The following is a 16840-nucleotide window of genomic DNA, read 5'->3' as shown; positions in this document are numbered from 1 at the left end:
GTTGAGAGCATCACAACATGAGCACACATCACCCCAAATCTGCACCCAAAAACAGATGGAGTAGGTTTTTTTTCATCAGTTAGTTACTATATAGTTGTATGCAAAAGTTTGGGCACCACTTAACAAATAACACTTTTTGTAGCCAGCTAAAAGCGTTTCAATTCTTGTATTTGGAGTTTTAGTCCCATTCTTCCTTGCACTGCTATTTCTGCAATATTCTTAGACTGTCTTGCATACATAGCTCTTTCAAGATCTACTCACAGATTTTCAATTATGTTTAAGTCAGGGGTCTGTGATAGATAACCTTCAGCTGGCGTATCTTGACGTAGTCCATGTTGGATTTTGACGTAAGTTTAGGATCATTATCCTGTTGTGGAAGCCATCCTCTTTTCAGCTTCAGCATTTTAACAGACGGTGTGATGTTTGCTTCCTGAATTTGCTGGCATTTAGTGGAATCCATTCTTCCCTCCACCCTAGCAGTGTTTCCTGTGCCACTGGCTCCAACACAACTCCAAAAGTATGATAGATCCACCCCCATGCTTAACAGTTGGCAAGGTGTTCTTTTCATCAAATGCTGCTCCTTTTTTTCCTCCCAGCATACCTTTGCTGATTGTGGCCAAAGAGCTCTATTTTAACTTCATCAGTCCGCAACACTTGTTTCTAAAATGCATCAGGCTTCTGTAGATGTTCCATTGCATACTTCTGATGTTAGATTTTATGATGTGGACGCAGGTAATGCTTTCTTCTACTGACTCTTCCATAAAGGCCTTGTTTGTGTAAGAATCGTCTGTGCAATCATCTCCTCAGGCTGCTAAATCTTCCTGGTTTCTTGCAGTCAAATGGGGGTACTGATTTGCCTTTCTGAACAGCATACGAGCAGTTCTCTCTGAGAGTTTTCTTGATCTTCCAGATCTCATTTTGACCTCCACAGTTTCCCTAAACTGCCATCTCTGCCATCGTTTTGCACTGTGGAAACCGCAAGCTGAAAACGTCTTGCTATCTTCCTGTAGCCTTCCCCTGCATTGTGGGCATCGATAACTTTCATTTTCAGTCTTACACAGCTGCTTAGAGGAACACATGGTTGCTGAATGTTTGCACGAGGAGTATTTGTAAAGCTTTGAAATGGGCACCAGCTGACATTTCTTAATGACAATTGTTGACATGCCTCAGGCCTAACGAGCTGATTGAGGTCTGGGACCTTGTAAAAATAATCTGAGACTTCGGAAACCTTAAGGTGCCCAAACTTTTGCTCATGCCACAATGATGGCTTTTTTTTTGCTCAATTTATGACATAATAAGTAAGGGGTACCAAAACTTTGCATACAACTGTAATAATAAGAAATTGATTTGGTAAAGCTGTTTATATGATTATATCAGACCGCCACTATTTCAGCAATAATTCTAATGTATTTCACCTCGTACATGGTCACATAGCTTTGTAATTAATGCTACAACAACAGCATTTGCACTGCAATATGTTTCAAGGATAAAAACATGCAACATTACTTTTGCTGTAAAGAAAGTTGGAAAAGAGGCTATGATGAGCTCTGCTAACCTGACGTCTCCTTCATAAAAAGCAGAATATCAAGTTATAACTGACCAGTCTGATGTGTGTAGAGGTGTGTGTGGTTATACTGCATCAGCCTGGTGACATCAGGTGATTTAATGAGGATAAACACAGTGATCAGCCATGCATAACGGCACTGTGCTCCGGCGCGGCACTTCTCAGAGCCTGCGGATTTATCAACATATTAGTCCTGCAGCCTTCAGATGCTGCAGGGATTTAATGAACTAAAGAAGCTTTTCATACAGTATAAAGCAACTGTGGACAGCAGGTACTGTAAGAATCACCCACATTTATAGATCAGTGCAGACTGACTTACTGCCTTTTTAAAATCCTAAGACTCCCTGGTGGGATAATTTTATCAGAGGTTACACCCACCATGCATGCCCAGCGTACGTGAACAGGTGTGTTAGTAAGGACGGAGATTAATTCTGAAACGCTGCTAAAAGGCTCGTCTGGATGGAGATTGTTTTTTGTTTTAAAACGCTGTTATAAAGTAAAAACGTATTAGCGTGGATGTAGTATGAACAGAGAATAAATGTTTAGAGGGCAAAGCTAAAGTGCAGATAAGGGAGTTTGAGAAGGCGCTCGGCCCACTGTTCCCAGCGGATGCAAAATATATCAAAGGCCTCTCAGCAGATGGGTGCAGAGGCTGCCCAGGAAAGAAACATGATAAGTAACAAACAATGGGCTAGCTGCTGAATTTTAATTGCCTCTAGGAGTGATGAAATGTTTGTAGCTTTCATGATGGATGACTATATATATATATATATATATATCTGTGATTCACTTTGCCTCTTTGCTCTTTGCCTGACACAGACATTGAGTCCATCTGCATATGATCTGAGCGTTATTAAAGCATGACAATACTGTAAGGGATTTTGTCTCGTTCCTCTTTGTCAGGGTGGAATTGCACAATTGCCACGCCAGCCTCTAAATCTATTTTTAAACATCCCATGTTTTGTCAATCTCTTGAAAAGCATTTTGAATTGCATTTGATTTCTTTGAGAGGTGCTATATAAATAAAGAAGAGAAATCGCTTGATTGATACAGCATTTTAATATTAGCCTACATTTTGACAAAGATCAAGTCCTATTAAATACAAACGCCTCTGCCTACATTGTGATATTGTGTTTCAGTTCCATTTAACTCACCACAGGGAGAGAGACATGGAAAGCCTTGTCTGAACTGGTCCAAGCAGACAGTCTTCCTGCAAACTAATACTGCACTGGGAGGCTGAAATAAGCAAAACACACTAACAGCCTTGGGATAATTACTTTGCCATCCAACCATATCCATAGCGTTTAAGTTTACCCTAATAATTCACACTTTTCAGTGACAGACTGTGACTGGATAAAGCCGCCAATGAAACCAACACACATCCTGCCCGACTATGACTCACACAGACCCCGACCTGTTTGGATTTGCTGCCGCACTGCCTCACTTTCCTCGCTTCAATCGATCGGAGGGCAATCAGACATCATCATCGGGTCTGTGCATAAGCTAGAGGGGGCCTCATCACACAGCGTGCGTGGTTAGTAACAGACTTGGGTGATAACCGGGTTGCCACCTCAAAACGATACTGTAACGTTATGTCATGCTCTTGAATGCATGCTGAAATAAACACGTAGTACAAAGATATATAATACATACATAATACATTGAACAGTGCAAAATACATTTAAGTAACCTAAGGAGGTACTGGTGGTATTGGTGGTGGAAGTGGGTGGGTGTGGGAGAAGCTAACGTTGGCTAGACACTTTAAATCTGACAGGTGAGTGTGTTGCCGACAGCGCCGTCCATAAAACACGGCGATACTCGTTTCTAGGGCAACAAAACATATCTTGCGGTCAAATACTCGTCCCCTGTGGTTTTCCTGTGTGGTCTTACCGAGCCTTATCTGCTGTCTCTGCCTGCGCATCACGGGACGCTCCTCAACAAACAACAACCTCCTCACATTTTTCGCTAGTTAGCTCGGTTTAGCTAACACAGGCTAACATGCTAAAAACAACACAGGCTCTTACCGAATTATGAAAGCTGAAAACCCCCGAAGGCGTCCGGGCTGTTGTTCACAGTGAAATATCCATTAATGTCAGCAGAATAGTCTTCTGTGTTTGTTTTTTTTCCTCTAGCAACGAGATTGAAGTTTATTTCGCGGAGTAAAATGGCTGCGAGAGTGCAGAGTGACGTAATGACGCTGTCGGGCAAGAGGGGCGTGGTGGAGGGCAGGGGTCAACATTTATGAGCTGCCATGTACCTGGCAGCATTTTCTGCTGTCAAATATGCATCATAACACCAACTGTTTATAGTTTTTGGCAAATTCCATTCACATAAAATGAAATTAAAATGAAATTTTTCCTTATTTCTAATTGATTGAACCTTATTACAATTCTCCAGTCAAGCTGAAGAATAGAAAAGCAACAAAGACCCAAACAATATTTGAAACATATAAAATTATCGACTGATGTTACTTAATTCTTAATCTGTACTCTTTTATTTATTTATTCCTCCTATGTATGATTTTGTTTTTACTGAATGTAAAAAGTTTTGCACAATCCCCTTACCCAATGTTTTTTTAAACTTCATTTTTTAGTCCTGACTGAAGCCCCTGGTACTTTGTTTCTTCTTTTTGTTCTTTAAACGTGTTTGTATGTTACTGTTGTTAGAGTTTGACTGTTGTCAATAAAGTTGGGAGAAAAAAAGGCATCATAGTTATAAAAAATTGTCCTAAGAAACCACTTCATTTTTCAAAGGAATGTTCATTGTACGATTTTTTGAGCATTACTGTTTTTCTTTCTCCTGTTTTGTTTTAATTATTGAAAACTGTTAAATACAGAAAAAGCATTTTCGTTCCTACACATGCACTGTTCAATTGGACTTTGCCTGTATTTTCACTAATAAGAAAATTATATTACAAAAAAAGAAGAAGAAGAACCCACTTGATGTTTGTTCTCAGATATGATTTAGTAGTGTTGCATAACAGTGAAACTGCATCCACAGTGGGAAGAGCTGAGCCAGCCACCCTCATTAGTCATCTCATTAGTCATCTCATCATTATAAAATTAAATTAAATTAAATTATCCCACAGCTCGGGGTCATCTGGCATTTAAGAAAGGACACCCAAACTTTCCCTGGCCCCACCCTGAGAGCACTTCAGAAGTATTCAGATGATTTTCTTCAGTAAAAGTAGCAATAATATTCAAAATGTTACTCATGTAACACAAGTACTTAAAGTGTCACGAGTAGAAATATGTATTATGCAGAGACCCCATCAATGTTTTATTATGATTTACTATAATGGTGATCATATGTTTTATATGTAAAATCTTAATCTGCATGCTGTCAGATAAATGGAGTGAAAATATAAAGTAGCATAAAATGGACAAAAAGTAAAGATCAAGTAAAAATGATACTTTGGTACACTGTTTGTGTAAATGTACTTACATTTCATTACATTTCACCACCAATTAAATGTACAGGACAGAACACTGCTATAACTATTACCAGTTTCTTTTCTGTTAAGAGTTCACTTAAGAAGTTGTAATGTAAAAATACCTGTATAAGAATCTACAAAGACAGACTAAGGTCTCGTGTACTCCATCGACTGAGAGTTCACTGGAAGTAATGTCTCATGCTGAAAGAGCCCATCAGAACTGAGCGACAGCATACTGGGAGTGATTTACACTGCAGTCAAGTACACCACTTCTATTATTCAACACTACTTACTATTCAAGTACTGTACATACAATTATGAAGTACTGTTACTTGTCTTGTATTTGTGAGACTTTTAACTATAGTGGATTAAAAAGGTATAAAAAACAGCTGAGATTTGTCATTTTACCTAATTAAGTAATCCACCTCCCTGATGGGTTATTAGTATTCATTTGTAGTATTTGAGCAACTTTCTACCTCTAAATAACAGTAAGTAGAGTAAGTAGTTAATACATTTTACAATAAATTATATGTTAAATGTATATAGCCTAGCCTATAGCATAAATAGTATATGTTAATTATAATGAACTGTGTTGTTTGAGAAAGCTTTATTTTGAGTTTACAGGTAATGCAAAATATAAAAATACTAAAGATTTTTATTTTTCCAGAGTGTAAAAGTATTTTTTACCGTTATTTAATTTAAAAAGTTCAACATTTTGCACACATTTGCAGAATAGTTTCACAAATTCAAAACATTTGCATTATTTTAGTTAATTCTGTACAATTTTATGTATTTCACTTCACAGACAAATAACTCCCTATGTACAAATACAAGATGTAGTTCTACACTAAAGACACCTGACGTTGGGAAAAATATATTTATACAGATACAGTACAAGTCAAACATTTGGATACACTTTCTCATTCAAAAGAATGGGAAAGTGTGTCCGAACGTTTTATCATAGGCTTTTACTGCCTATCATGTCTGTTTGCCCTTTTGCACCGGAGCTGGAACATCAGCGTCATTATGCAGAAACTCATAAAGCAACTTAGCATTGTTAGCGTTCCCCAGTATTTCTGCTAGCTTATCCTGGCTGAATTTGACTAGATCTGCCAAGCTGTCAGCGTTTCTAATGAGAGCTCTATAGTTTTTTATGTTGACTCCAGGCATTTTCAACAGAAAATCATAAGGTCCGGGGTTATACAGGTCTGCTGATTCAGTCACCATGTCCGACTCGGCTGTGACTGCCTGTGCTGCTGCAGCATCTGGTTCGAGGCGACCTTTCTTCAGTTCCAGGAAGAGGTCAGCCGTGGCGTGTGGGGAGGGGCACCAGAGTATGCGGAGCCGAGGGAAATGCAAAGTGAGTAAGGTGAGTTTTGAGGAAATGTCATTAGATGATATCTCGTGACGGAAATCTGTCCGGGCTGTTAAGGAAAATGGTTTGGCTGGGTCGAACTCGATGAGCAGCACCGGTTTTCTGTAGTAGCGGGTCATGGAGAGGCACTGGTTGTAGAGGCGTCCGCTCTGCAGTGAGCCGATCAGATCGCTGACACTCTTGCGCTCCACGCAGGTTTCCGGGGTCAGGATGTAGTCACCTACTTCTAAGGTGATGGGATCGATGTCCAACCCACGGCGGTGGAGCAGGGAGGGCAGTTCACTGCGGAACTCACGCATGTCCACGATGACTCGTGAGGGCTCTTTGGGCTGCTCCTGGCCTCCTGATTATCAAACGACAAACAGGAACACAAACATTCCCTGTTCAAGAACGCTTTGGAGTAAAAGTTTTATAAAAAGAAGACAGACAAAGGAAATCAAAAAATAGAGAGCAAATCTAAACTCTTCAAAAATGACTGAAGTAGACGTGCCTGCTTTGCGGGTGTTGGTGGTGGCGTTGGCAGGCTCTAAATTTCTAGCGAGGTCCAGATTGGTGTCTTCTCGCCCCTCCCTCTCCTCTGGGATGACCATAGTGGCCTTTTCCCTGCAGACGTGCACAATCAACAAATACTCTCAGTAGTGTGAACATTTCATACAAAGTAACTACCTGAACAGTCTCATTGAGCCTGCTTGAGGTAAAAGTAATAGTTCTGACCTTATGAGGTGTTCAAAGGCTCTCTTCTCCTTAGACAGCGCTGTCAAGTACTTCTGTTCCTCTGTTGAGCCTCCATAGATGAGGAAATACACCCTAAGAGGAAAAAAGGAAGATCATGAGCTGAGTTAATGGGTCGTGACTCTAGCGCACTACCACACTAATGATCTGAAATGATCATTTGTTTTTTTTTCTCACACACCTAAGTGGTTTTCCAGGCCGGCTTGCTTTATAGATCTCCAGTTGGCGCACAAAACTGATCTCAGCGTCATACAGTACCACAAAACTGGGATCCACTTCACGCAGCACCCGCGTCAAGCTGTGGGGGTCGGTACAGCCCTTCAGTGGGTGGATGACAGTCAGCGGCTCCTTCAGGACACCGTAGTAAGCATCGGATGACAAATCTAGCTTAAGCTGTTCTTCCTCCCCTTCCTCTTCCTCCATCAGTTCATCTTCGTCTCCACTGCTGCCCATCGCTGCCGTTTCGTTCGCCTCCTCTTTCCCCACCATCTGGGTCAGGGTCAGAGACGGTCTTTTTTTACTCTTTGTGGACTTTTTTTTCTGTGCAGGCTCTTTACCCTTGGTCCCTTTTTTGGGCCAGCCTTTGCTCTTTTTGTGTGTGTCGAGGTCAAAGGCAGCTGCAGCAGCGGAGTCCCGTTTAGCGATGGTGCGGGCGTATAGTCTGTTCAGCAGCCAATCTGACCCGTGCTTGATGTACTGCTGCAGCTGGGCACAAGTCCTGTCATCGCTGGCACAGATCAGCACATGACCTGGGGAGAGACATGCTATGCAGTTAAGACACACACAGTACATAGTGAGTCAACATCATATACATAACACCTCTCAATAGACCTTTTTCATGGTGGACATTGATATTTAATAGCTTTTTTTCTTATTTTGGACTAATACTGCAATAGCAAATTAAATTGCAATTATTCTCCATTAATAACTACAGGCCTGTATTTGTAAATAAGATATGTTTGTGCCATGCATTATCAAAAGAACAGATAAAATATTGCTGTTGCTCGTTATTGAGGACTTCCCATGTTTTTTTCAATCAATCAATCAGAGTCAATAATCAAGTCAACTTCTAAGTAAACTTGACTAGTTTTTTATTTGGAAAAACGACCAATTTAAGCTCACATTTATGAAGATATTACATTTGTGCTACATTAACTCAGTGAACATTTAAATATATGTTACACTTATTAGTTATTTACAACAGCTACATAATGCCCAGCTATGTTAATAATAACAAACTATCAGTAGGTCACATCTGACAGTGTTTTAATATCTGACTGATGTTTACACTGCTGATAGCTCTGCGCTGCAGCTGCCTGAAGTCAACATTAGCTTCAAAGAAAGAACAGACTGCTTCCAAAATACTGGAGGCCTCAATTTATCTTTTTATGTGATTAGCTTGAAACAATGATATGCTGTGCCTTAAAGTTCTTCCTTTGAACAGCAAAAAGAAATAGCCCACTCATTTTTTCAAACCTAAAACTTTTACAGCATGGCGTATTTTCTTTGACTAAACCATCGCCATGTAAATAGTGTAAATACTGGCATGCAGAAGCATATTGATCACGGGTCACCAGCTTAAATGTTCACTTGCTACAGCTTGTGAAGACACTGTTACTTATAAAACTGATGATTAATCTCCCAGCTCTTGCAATTTGAAAACTGCATCCTCTCAAATTGTGATTTCGAAAGAAAAAACGATTAAGTCGCTTAGCACTCTGTCTGCATTTGATTGGGTGTGCCAGTAAGCTGTGCGAGTGAGCCAACATGCATAACACCAGAGCCTTGAACTGGTGCACCTAAATAGAATGCACACTTATGGCTTGTCCACACAGGAGGCATTTCTGTGCTATGTAGTAGGCTAAAATTTAAATTACAAAAGATCATCGTCAATAGACAACAAAAGCACTTTTTGGAAACTAAAAGGTAGTATATGTGAATTTCTGTTGACATAGCACGTTAAATGTGAATTCGTGGAATAGAGATGACATGCGCTGTTGACATGATGGATCCTTATAACGCTTTAACGCTAACCTGGTTCATGTTGAGAGCTCTTGTTCTCCCTCTCGATCTCCTGCAGTACCTCAGTCAGAGCCGCCCACTTTGGGCTCTTCTCCAGCACCAGCTCCCGCTTCACCTCTGAAACACACACACACACACACACACACACACACACACACACACACACACACACACACACACACACACACACACACACACACACACACACACACACACACACACACAAACCCTCTAGTAATTTCAGCAATAATAATTATACAAGCAGTTAAAATTGCTCACATCTTCTCTGATGAATATTTTCAGAGATCTCTTCATTGGTTAGTCACCTGAGGCAGAAGAAGGCTTCTGTTCCTCTGCCTCTGCTCCCACTTTGAGTTTCTTCTTCCTCTCAGGGATGCGGTACACTCTGCTCCTGGCGTTCACAAACATGGAGGTACTGGAGTCCAGGAACAGCCACCCTGACAATTACAACCACAGGCAATCAAACAAGGAGAAAGAAGATTGAATCTGAGAATTAAGTCAATTTTTTACACCATTAAAGCACAAAATGATGATGATAATATACTGTATGAAATGTAAATAATGTGATTGGGCTCGTTGATGAAAAGCATTAAATGTAACCATGAATTTATGACATCTGACATCACAAGAGTCTTTGAATCATGTTGTCAAAGAGTCATGGATTTTGTAATATCACTTGTATTTCAGCAGATGAATACTTTTAGTTCACCTGCATTGGAGCCAAAGTTTTTCTGGCTGGAGCGCAGCGACTCCAGCAGATTGAGGAAGGTGACACAGTCGTACTGGGTGAGGTAGAGCAGGAGAACCCTTAGCACCTTCAGGTCCCGAACCAGCGCCTTGGTCTTGGCGCCCAGCTGGTGCCACGAGGGGTCAAGGTAGTGATGGATGGTCTGAATGGAGTGAGATGAGGCAGAATGCAGTTTTGTAATAAACAGAATGTGTCCTGTTTTAAGTGGGATGAGATTTACTAAGAACTGATGACACTGGTAAGAAAGTAAACACCACAATCAAACAGCAAGAATGCAGAGAAGGTGCAATATAATTTTGTCCGACTCAAAACCATTTCCATACACCTTCATCTCTAAAGTGGCACACCTTTTCAAAAGCATTGCCAAGTGCGTTCTCCAGAGAGAGATCCTCTGCCTCCAGGGTGGGGTTGTAGCGTTTCAGCTCCTTCAGACAGGCACTCATTATGTCCAGGATGGAGCTCTGGACGGCCCTCATAGCTGGCGTCAATGACACATGGAGCTCCACCACCTCCGGCTTATGCCTTTCAAGTGCTGTGTTCACAGATGCTTGGAATCTGTTGGATGAAGCACACGGAGTGCAGTTACAGGTCCGCTATGACATGTCTAAATATCTCTCGTGGAAAAGGTTTATCATACCTGGGCCAGAGGTAGAGCTTTTTGACAAAGAGGTTCCTCATCACACGCTCCACCTGGCAGAAGCCCGAGGCGAAGGCCGTGGCCTTGTCAGTGAAGGCTTTGATGAAGCCTGTCTTGTTCTTCTGTCTGAACAGACGAAGGATGAACGCTTCCTGACACGACTCAATTATTTTATGAGCACGGTACACAAGGATGCCTGAAGGTAGGGACAGTAAAGAAAGATGATAAGAGCATGTTACTCTAGGATTGTACTCATTGAATTTTTACTGACTAATCTAGAAAACAAAAATAAGCATAAGCACTGCCTCACTTTGAATATCCAGTTTTTGACTTGGCATATTTTACAAGATATAACAACCACATAAACAAATATTCCAGCCAAAATAAACTAGACTAATCATTTTCTATTGATAATCAAGATCACAGCATGTACCAAGCAATCAGAGCTATCAATTCAGCTGTGATCATGCATTCTTACCTGATATGAGATGAGCAGGGATGCGGTCTGTGAGGAAGTCAACCACCAGGATTCTGCTGGTGACAAACAGCACTCCTCCCTCAGTGTACACATTGTAGCGTTCATTGTTCTGGACGTCGCTGGTCACCGTCCTGGGCAGGTGGGTCACACCCTCCATTCGCAACTGCTCCGTGAGATACTCCTGAGAGGGGAGAGCAAGAAAGACAGTATTTTTTACTGAACCCGCTATAGTTAACTTCACACACTAGCTGCAGCGAGAGGTGACTCAATAAAACTTTGATACCCAGAAGTAATGCAAGACTTTGCTATGGCTTAGATGTGCAGAATGATGCAAGTGCAGAGATTGACATTCGAAGGCTGTTTTTCACATTCAGCTACTGAAAGTGTAAAGTTTCTTTGTGCTTAACGGATATCAGATTAGTTTCTGGATTTTTAATGAGGCAAAAGGAGTAGATGCCATTTTAAGAGCTTCTAACTAGGATATTGAACTTTTTCAGACACAATTATTCAAAGCAGAGTCTTTTTACATGTCTTAAAACATGTCTGGAGGGGATCTTCAACATGTTCAACACATACTAATCATGTGTCAAATACTAAAAAGTATTTTCTGTGTAACTGCAACTTAATAAGGTAAAATTATTTATTATCTGACAATGATAATGCATTGGTCCCAGTGTATTGGTTGCTCCTTCTCTGAGGTATGACAACAGTGCCATAAGTGTATTACATTTGCAAGTAAGGCAAAAACGAGATGTCTTATGAGCTGTGATAAAGTAAAGTAGTAATTAAAATTGACAAATAACAGTTAATTGTCGACATATTAGCTATCTCATTGCCTCATATCACCAGGCAACGGGCGAGTTATGAAGCTTTCAAACGACCAACGCAGCCAAGTTAATATCTGTGGCCGGTTTTACCTGTTCTGGTGTGGTTGTGTTCAGCAGAAGCACCAGGCTGCCCTGCTCCGAGTACACCCGCATGAACTGCAGCAGGATGCGGTCTATCCCCATCCCCTCCGCCGCCACCAGCAGCCCGTCACAGCCGAACAGACTGAGGAACATCTCGGTCTCAAACTCCAGCAGAGGCCCCGCCATGTTGGAGCCACCGCAACAGACTCCAGAGCACTGAAACCACCCACTTTTCTCTACCCTCCCGGTGACAAATGTTAGCTAAAAGTGACAGAAATCATTGCGGGACCAGACACAGGTGCACTACCCGCGTCTATTATTCAATGTTTTGAAGTTGCACATCCGGTCACGTGACGGTAAAACAAAGAAGTTGAAGCGTTGAAGACCAACAGCGCCTTCTAGTGATGTGGAGGACTGAAGCAGGTAGAAAATAGGTATTAAAAATGTTTAAAAAGATATTTTTATGAACTGTGTGGTATTTATTTTGCATTACTTTGCGTACTGGTGGTTTATTCAGCTTTATACACACACACACACACACACACATACAAACACACAGACACACATAAATCACACACACACATAAATCAAACACATCATAAATATCTCTTTTTCACATTCTCATAAAAATATAATGGTAGTTTTGAAAGTCCTCTTTGTTGAGCATTGCGTGCGTTTTTGTAAGAAACTCCCAACTTTTCAGATGTTACAGTTTACTGCTGAACAATCCTAGATTCATGTCATCCTTTTGGGTTGTCTCTCCAGTTTTTGATCTCCCAAAATGACAAGCCATGAATGCAGACAGAAAACTCTAAAGTCTTTGATGTTGGAATTTCCCACAAGCATGTGAAGGCACCAATTATGATAGAAAACAATCCCTACTCCCAACTGTATTCCCACATAAAAATGATGAAATAATGATGTCATTCCAAGTTGATTTTCATAGCATGCCAAAAGGAATTGTAACCACATTGGACAATAGTTAGTCATAGATTATACATAATTTAATTAAAACTTGAAAAACCACATGCAGTGTCTTTTATGAATCTAAATGGTCAGAGCCCTTTTCTCCATGACAAGTAAAGAAAATCATTTGGTAAAAAAAACCCTTGTAATGTTGTTTTTAAACATCACATTTAAAGTAATTAAAATCATATCTGATTATCAACAAGCTGGCATTTAGCTGCATCAATATAATGGTATCAATATCAGGCCTTTAAAAGACTCACACCAGTCAAGCACTAATCCATTCTCTCAGCCAACTGCAGCAATAAGAAATACACTATCGAACAATGAAATTGGCCCAGAAATACATAGAGCAAGCCAATAGCTGTTTTACTGACAGTATTAGTGTGTTTTCGGGTGGATTATTCCTGTAATGCACTGACAGGAACAGAGCGGTAATATGCTTGCATAACAAAGCCTGCCAGCTGGGCTTTGTAAACTCTGTTGTGTCAGCCCTCATTTCTCTGCTGTAAGAGAGGAGGCTGAGAGGACCAGAATAGGTCTGCGCTCATGAATGACAGCAGAGGAGCAGGACGAAGCTGAGCCCACCGCCCCCAGTCCACTACACACACATACACACACACACACACACACACACAACGTTTTGTTACACAGAAGCATGGGCATGACTCACCATTTGGAGACCACAGGCTTGAGTTTAGCCACTTTGATGTTTACATCTGTCCACTGTGATGTACTCACTCCATGTGGAGCCTGATTATATAAAACAACACATGGACGTCTGAGTAGGACTCATTATAATTAGTTATCTGGACAATACTTTCTTTCTTTTCTCTTCTACAAAGTTCAACTTACCCTTGAAATGACACAGGAAACTCTGTGCCTGTGTGCGCATGCATGTGTGTGTGTGTGCGTGTGTGTGCGCACTCCGTCGATTGAATCTGTCAAGAAAACTAATTTCTTTTAATATCCTGATTTTGAATAAATGAGGGGTGAAGGACTGTTACAGAAATTAAGTAAGTATATTATAGTATATTAATTAAAACTCATATTTCAGTGACTCTCCCATCACTATTGAATTTCATTTCATTAATGCTGTCAACAAGTAAAGGAAGAGTAATATGGAAGGTTTTATACAGCAAAATATACACGCCTTTTTTATCTACTTTTGGTCTGTGGCTGTTTTTCTTGATTTGGACTAGATCTCTTCTTTCCAAAATAATGTTTCAGTATGACATGACCCTGTGCACAAAGTCACAAAAAATAGCTTGGTGTGGAAGAGCTTGATTGATCTGCACACATCCCTGACCTCAACAAGTACATTTACTCAAGTACTGTACATTTTGGGGTACTTGTCCATTTTACGCTACTTTGTACTTCTACTCTTCTACACTTTAGAGGCACAGAGATGAAATCTATTAAAAAAAAGAAGAATACAAATTTATGGAGCATGAAGTTAGCTTTTTTGTCTTGCCCATTAATCAATATCATTATTATGTGACCTTTTAGAAGGCTGAGACCCCTCAGCTGGGAGCCATTAGACTAAACTACCTAACTGTATATGAAGTAGTTAAAACTAGCTATTAGGCAGGGGCCATATTTTTCAGCACAAAGTATACTGAGTCGATGATATTTTTGCACTTTTATTTAAAGCTCCCCTCCAGACATGTTTTAAGACATATTAAAAAGCCTCTGCTTTGAATAATAGTTTGTTTCTAATATGGGTTTCCACAAAAAAAAAGTTCAGTTAATGAGTTAAGAATTCTTAAAATGACATATTTTCCCCTCCCTCATTGAAAAAAGCAACAAACCTGTTCATATGCAAATGTTTCTCATTTCAAAAGTTAAACTGCAGGACACAAGATGTCTCCTACTGCACTGTAAAGTCTGTTCTCAGTGTTTGTGCACTGGAGGCTTCAACTTTCCACATCACATTTGTATAAATTGAATATTGGACCAGGATTAGCTCCGAATTAGTTGTAATGTCACAAAAACCGCACTTGTTTGTACACACCTTAAACTCAGATTTAAGCTGAGCACAGAAAAACTTTCATGGTTCAGCAGATGACTGTCAAAAGTGTCTTCTAATGCCAAACTCTGCACATACGTCATAAGATTTTCATTTCTATTTCATTCTTACAGCGTACTCTGAGTGTAACGCTGACTAAGGAGGTACAGTGGTAGAGCGAGAGATATTAAATGTGTGTGAGAGAGAGTTCTAACACTCCAGCCAACATCAAAGGTGACCCTGGAGGTAGCAGGAGACACAACGTTGTGCAGACACCACCTTGCCAGAACAGTGTCACGCTACTGGGAGGTTTATAGGTACCTGTGAAAGAAACTGTGAACTTGATAAAAGTGAGAGGAAAGCTGAGGGAAACCCAGACTCTACCTCAGTCTGAAATGGTTGGATGAAGGCATTGCCTGTAAAAGTGACTTGATTTGGATTTTCAGTCAGTGTAAAATTAAAAAAAAAAAAAAGCAGGTAAAGTTATACAGGAAACCACTGCATCTCCAAATGTCTGCTTTTGGAAAGATACTTTTTTCCTTTGCTTGACAACCATGTAGTTCTTACTTTATCCAGCTGATTTTGAAAGGGATTTGCAAGCTAAATAAAGAACAAAGGTTTTCTCACTCATTTAGATTTATTACATGATTATCCTGGATTAGACTGTAAAAAAAGATTTCATTTCTATTTCTAAGAAATGAAACATAATATCAAGGCATCTTTTAAGTGCTTCGGTGTCAAAATGAGCCAAAAAGGACCTTTAATCACTTAAGATAGTGCAGTCATACATCTGTGGTAACTTCAGTGTGTCACAGCCAAACAGCTAATGACATATTGCACCAAGACATATTTAGATTTTTTAAAAATCTTGATCACACAGACACAAAAATGACTCTGAGGATTAAAATAATGCACTTTCATGATCAAGCCTATAGAGAGCAGTGGAGCGCTTTGTTTTGCAAACTTCTTCTGAGACCAGTCTACCTCTGAGGTGATGTGTGTGTGAGAACATTCGTGACCATCCAGCCTCTTCTGGGAGATAATCAGCAGTTTAATGTCGGGTTAAAAACATGAAGCAGGCAGTTGGGATGGAGTGGTAACATGACACCATTAGGAGCGACAAGAGAGAGGAAGAGAAAAAGAAGCTATGTAATTGAGTCTGCTATTATTACAGTTTTATGGTACATGAAATTGAATCAAATGATCCATAAATGTGCTTGGAGGAAACCAGTATGTTTCCATGGATGGAGCGCCAGGTTTGGTTGGCACATGTGAAGGATTGCAACAAAACTGTTTATCCCCTTCTCTTTGCACCAAGCTAGATGAGTAAAAGTGTACATTTGGCAGCTGATGCGCATCCTGATATCGTGGATGATGCGGCACCACTGTAAATGAGAAGAGAACAGCTTGAAATTGATGGCAGGCTGGAGGATAAAATAAGATGAGATATTTAACACTGCCTGCCTGACTGCAGTGTAGGAGGGAAGGAGAGAGAGAGAGAGAGAGAGAGAGAGAGGGAGAGAGAAGAGAAAACAGCTAAAGGCCTGTTACGTCCCTCCAGCCCTCATTAGAAGAAGAGAGAAGCAGCGGGGTTTTGTTGTAAATGGAGGGCTAAGCCTGAGAGTCAACTAGGCTCTAAGGGGCAAACTCGAAGCCTCCGGAGGTTAACACACACACACACACTCTTTGATGGAATCATTTTACATTTTGGGAAATATGTTTCTTCCCTTTCTTACCGAGTTAGACGAGAAGACTGACGCCATGTTCATGTCTGAGAGTGGTATCAATCTTCTCATCTAACTCAAGGCAAGAAAGCAAATAAGCGTATTTCCCAGGACGTCAAATTATTTCTTTAAGGCTCGGTCTGATTCCAATCCTCAAAGAGTATTTTCCAAATGATATCATACGACTACTGTAAAGGTGCTAACTCTTAGACTGCACCCCAGGT

At 40.5% G+C, this 16840-nt stretch overlaps 2 protein-coding genes across 3 annotated transcripts in view; both read right to left on the bottom strand.

The window, feature by feature from the left end:
• mrtfba (myocardin related transcription factor Ba) overlaps nt 1-3775 on the bottom strand; it is a 28826-nt gene extending 25051 nt beyond the window's left edge. For both annotated transcript variants that reach the window (XM_044337502.1, XM_044337503.1), the window contains exon 1: nt 3589-3775. The gene's annotated coding sequence lies outside the window, so the exon portion shown is untranslated. The remainder of the gene's footprint in view (nt 1-3588) is intronic.
• Nucleotides 3776-5643: 1868 nt separating this feature from the next.
• ercc4 (excision repair cross-complementation group 4) lies at nt 5644-12259 on the bottom strand. The gene is made up of 11 exons (XM_044338520.1): nt 11928-12259; nt 11011-11191; nt 10533-10728; nt 10243-10450; nt 9857-10037; nt 9453-9584; nt 9139-9243; nt 7286-7853; nt 7087-7179; nt 6863-6975; nt 5644-6715 (listed from the first exon to the last, which is right to left on the bottom strand). The coding sequence occupies exons 1-11, from the start codon at nt 12102-12104 to the stop codon at nt 5976-5978; spliced, it is 2694 nt and encodes an 897-aa protein (XP_044194455.1). The 5' UTR covers nt 12105-12259; the 3' UTR covers nt 5644-5975.
• Between the last annotated feature and the right edge of the window lie 4581 nt (nt 12260-16840).

This window comes from Thunnus albacares, chromosome 20, assembly GCF_914725855.1.
Source record: "Thunnus albacares chromosome 20, fThuAlb1.1, whole genome shotgun sequence".
NCBI classification, from domain to species: domain Eukaryota; kingdom Metazoa; phylum Chordata; class Actinopteri; order Scombriformes; family Scombridae; genus Thunnus; species Thunnus albacares.
Note: the sequence above shows the minus strand (reverse complement) of the source record. Positions and strands in the feature narration are given on the sequence as shown.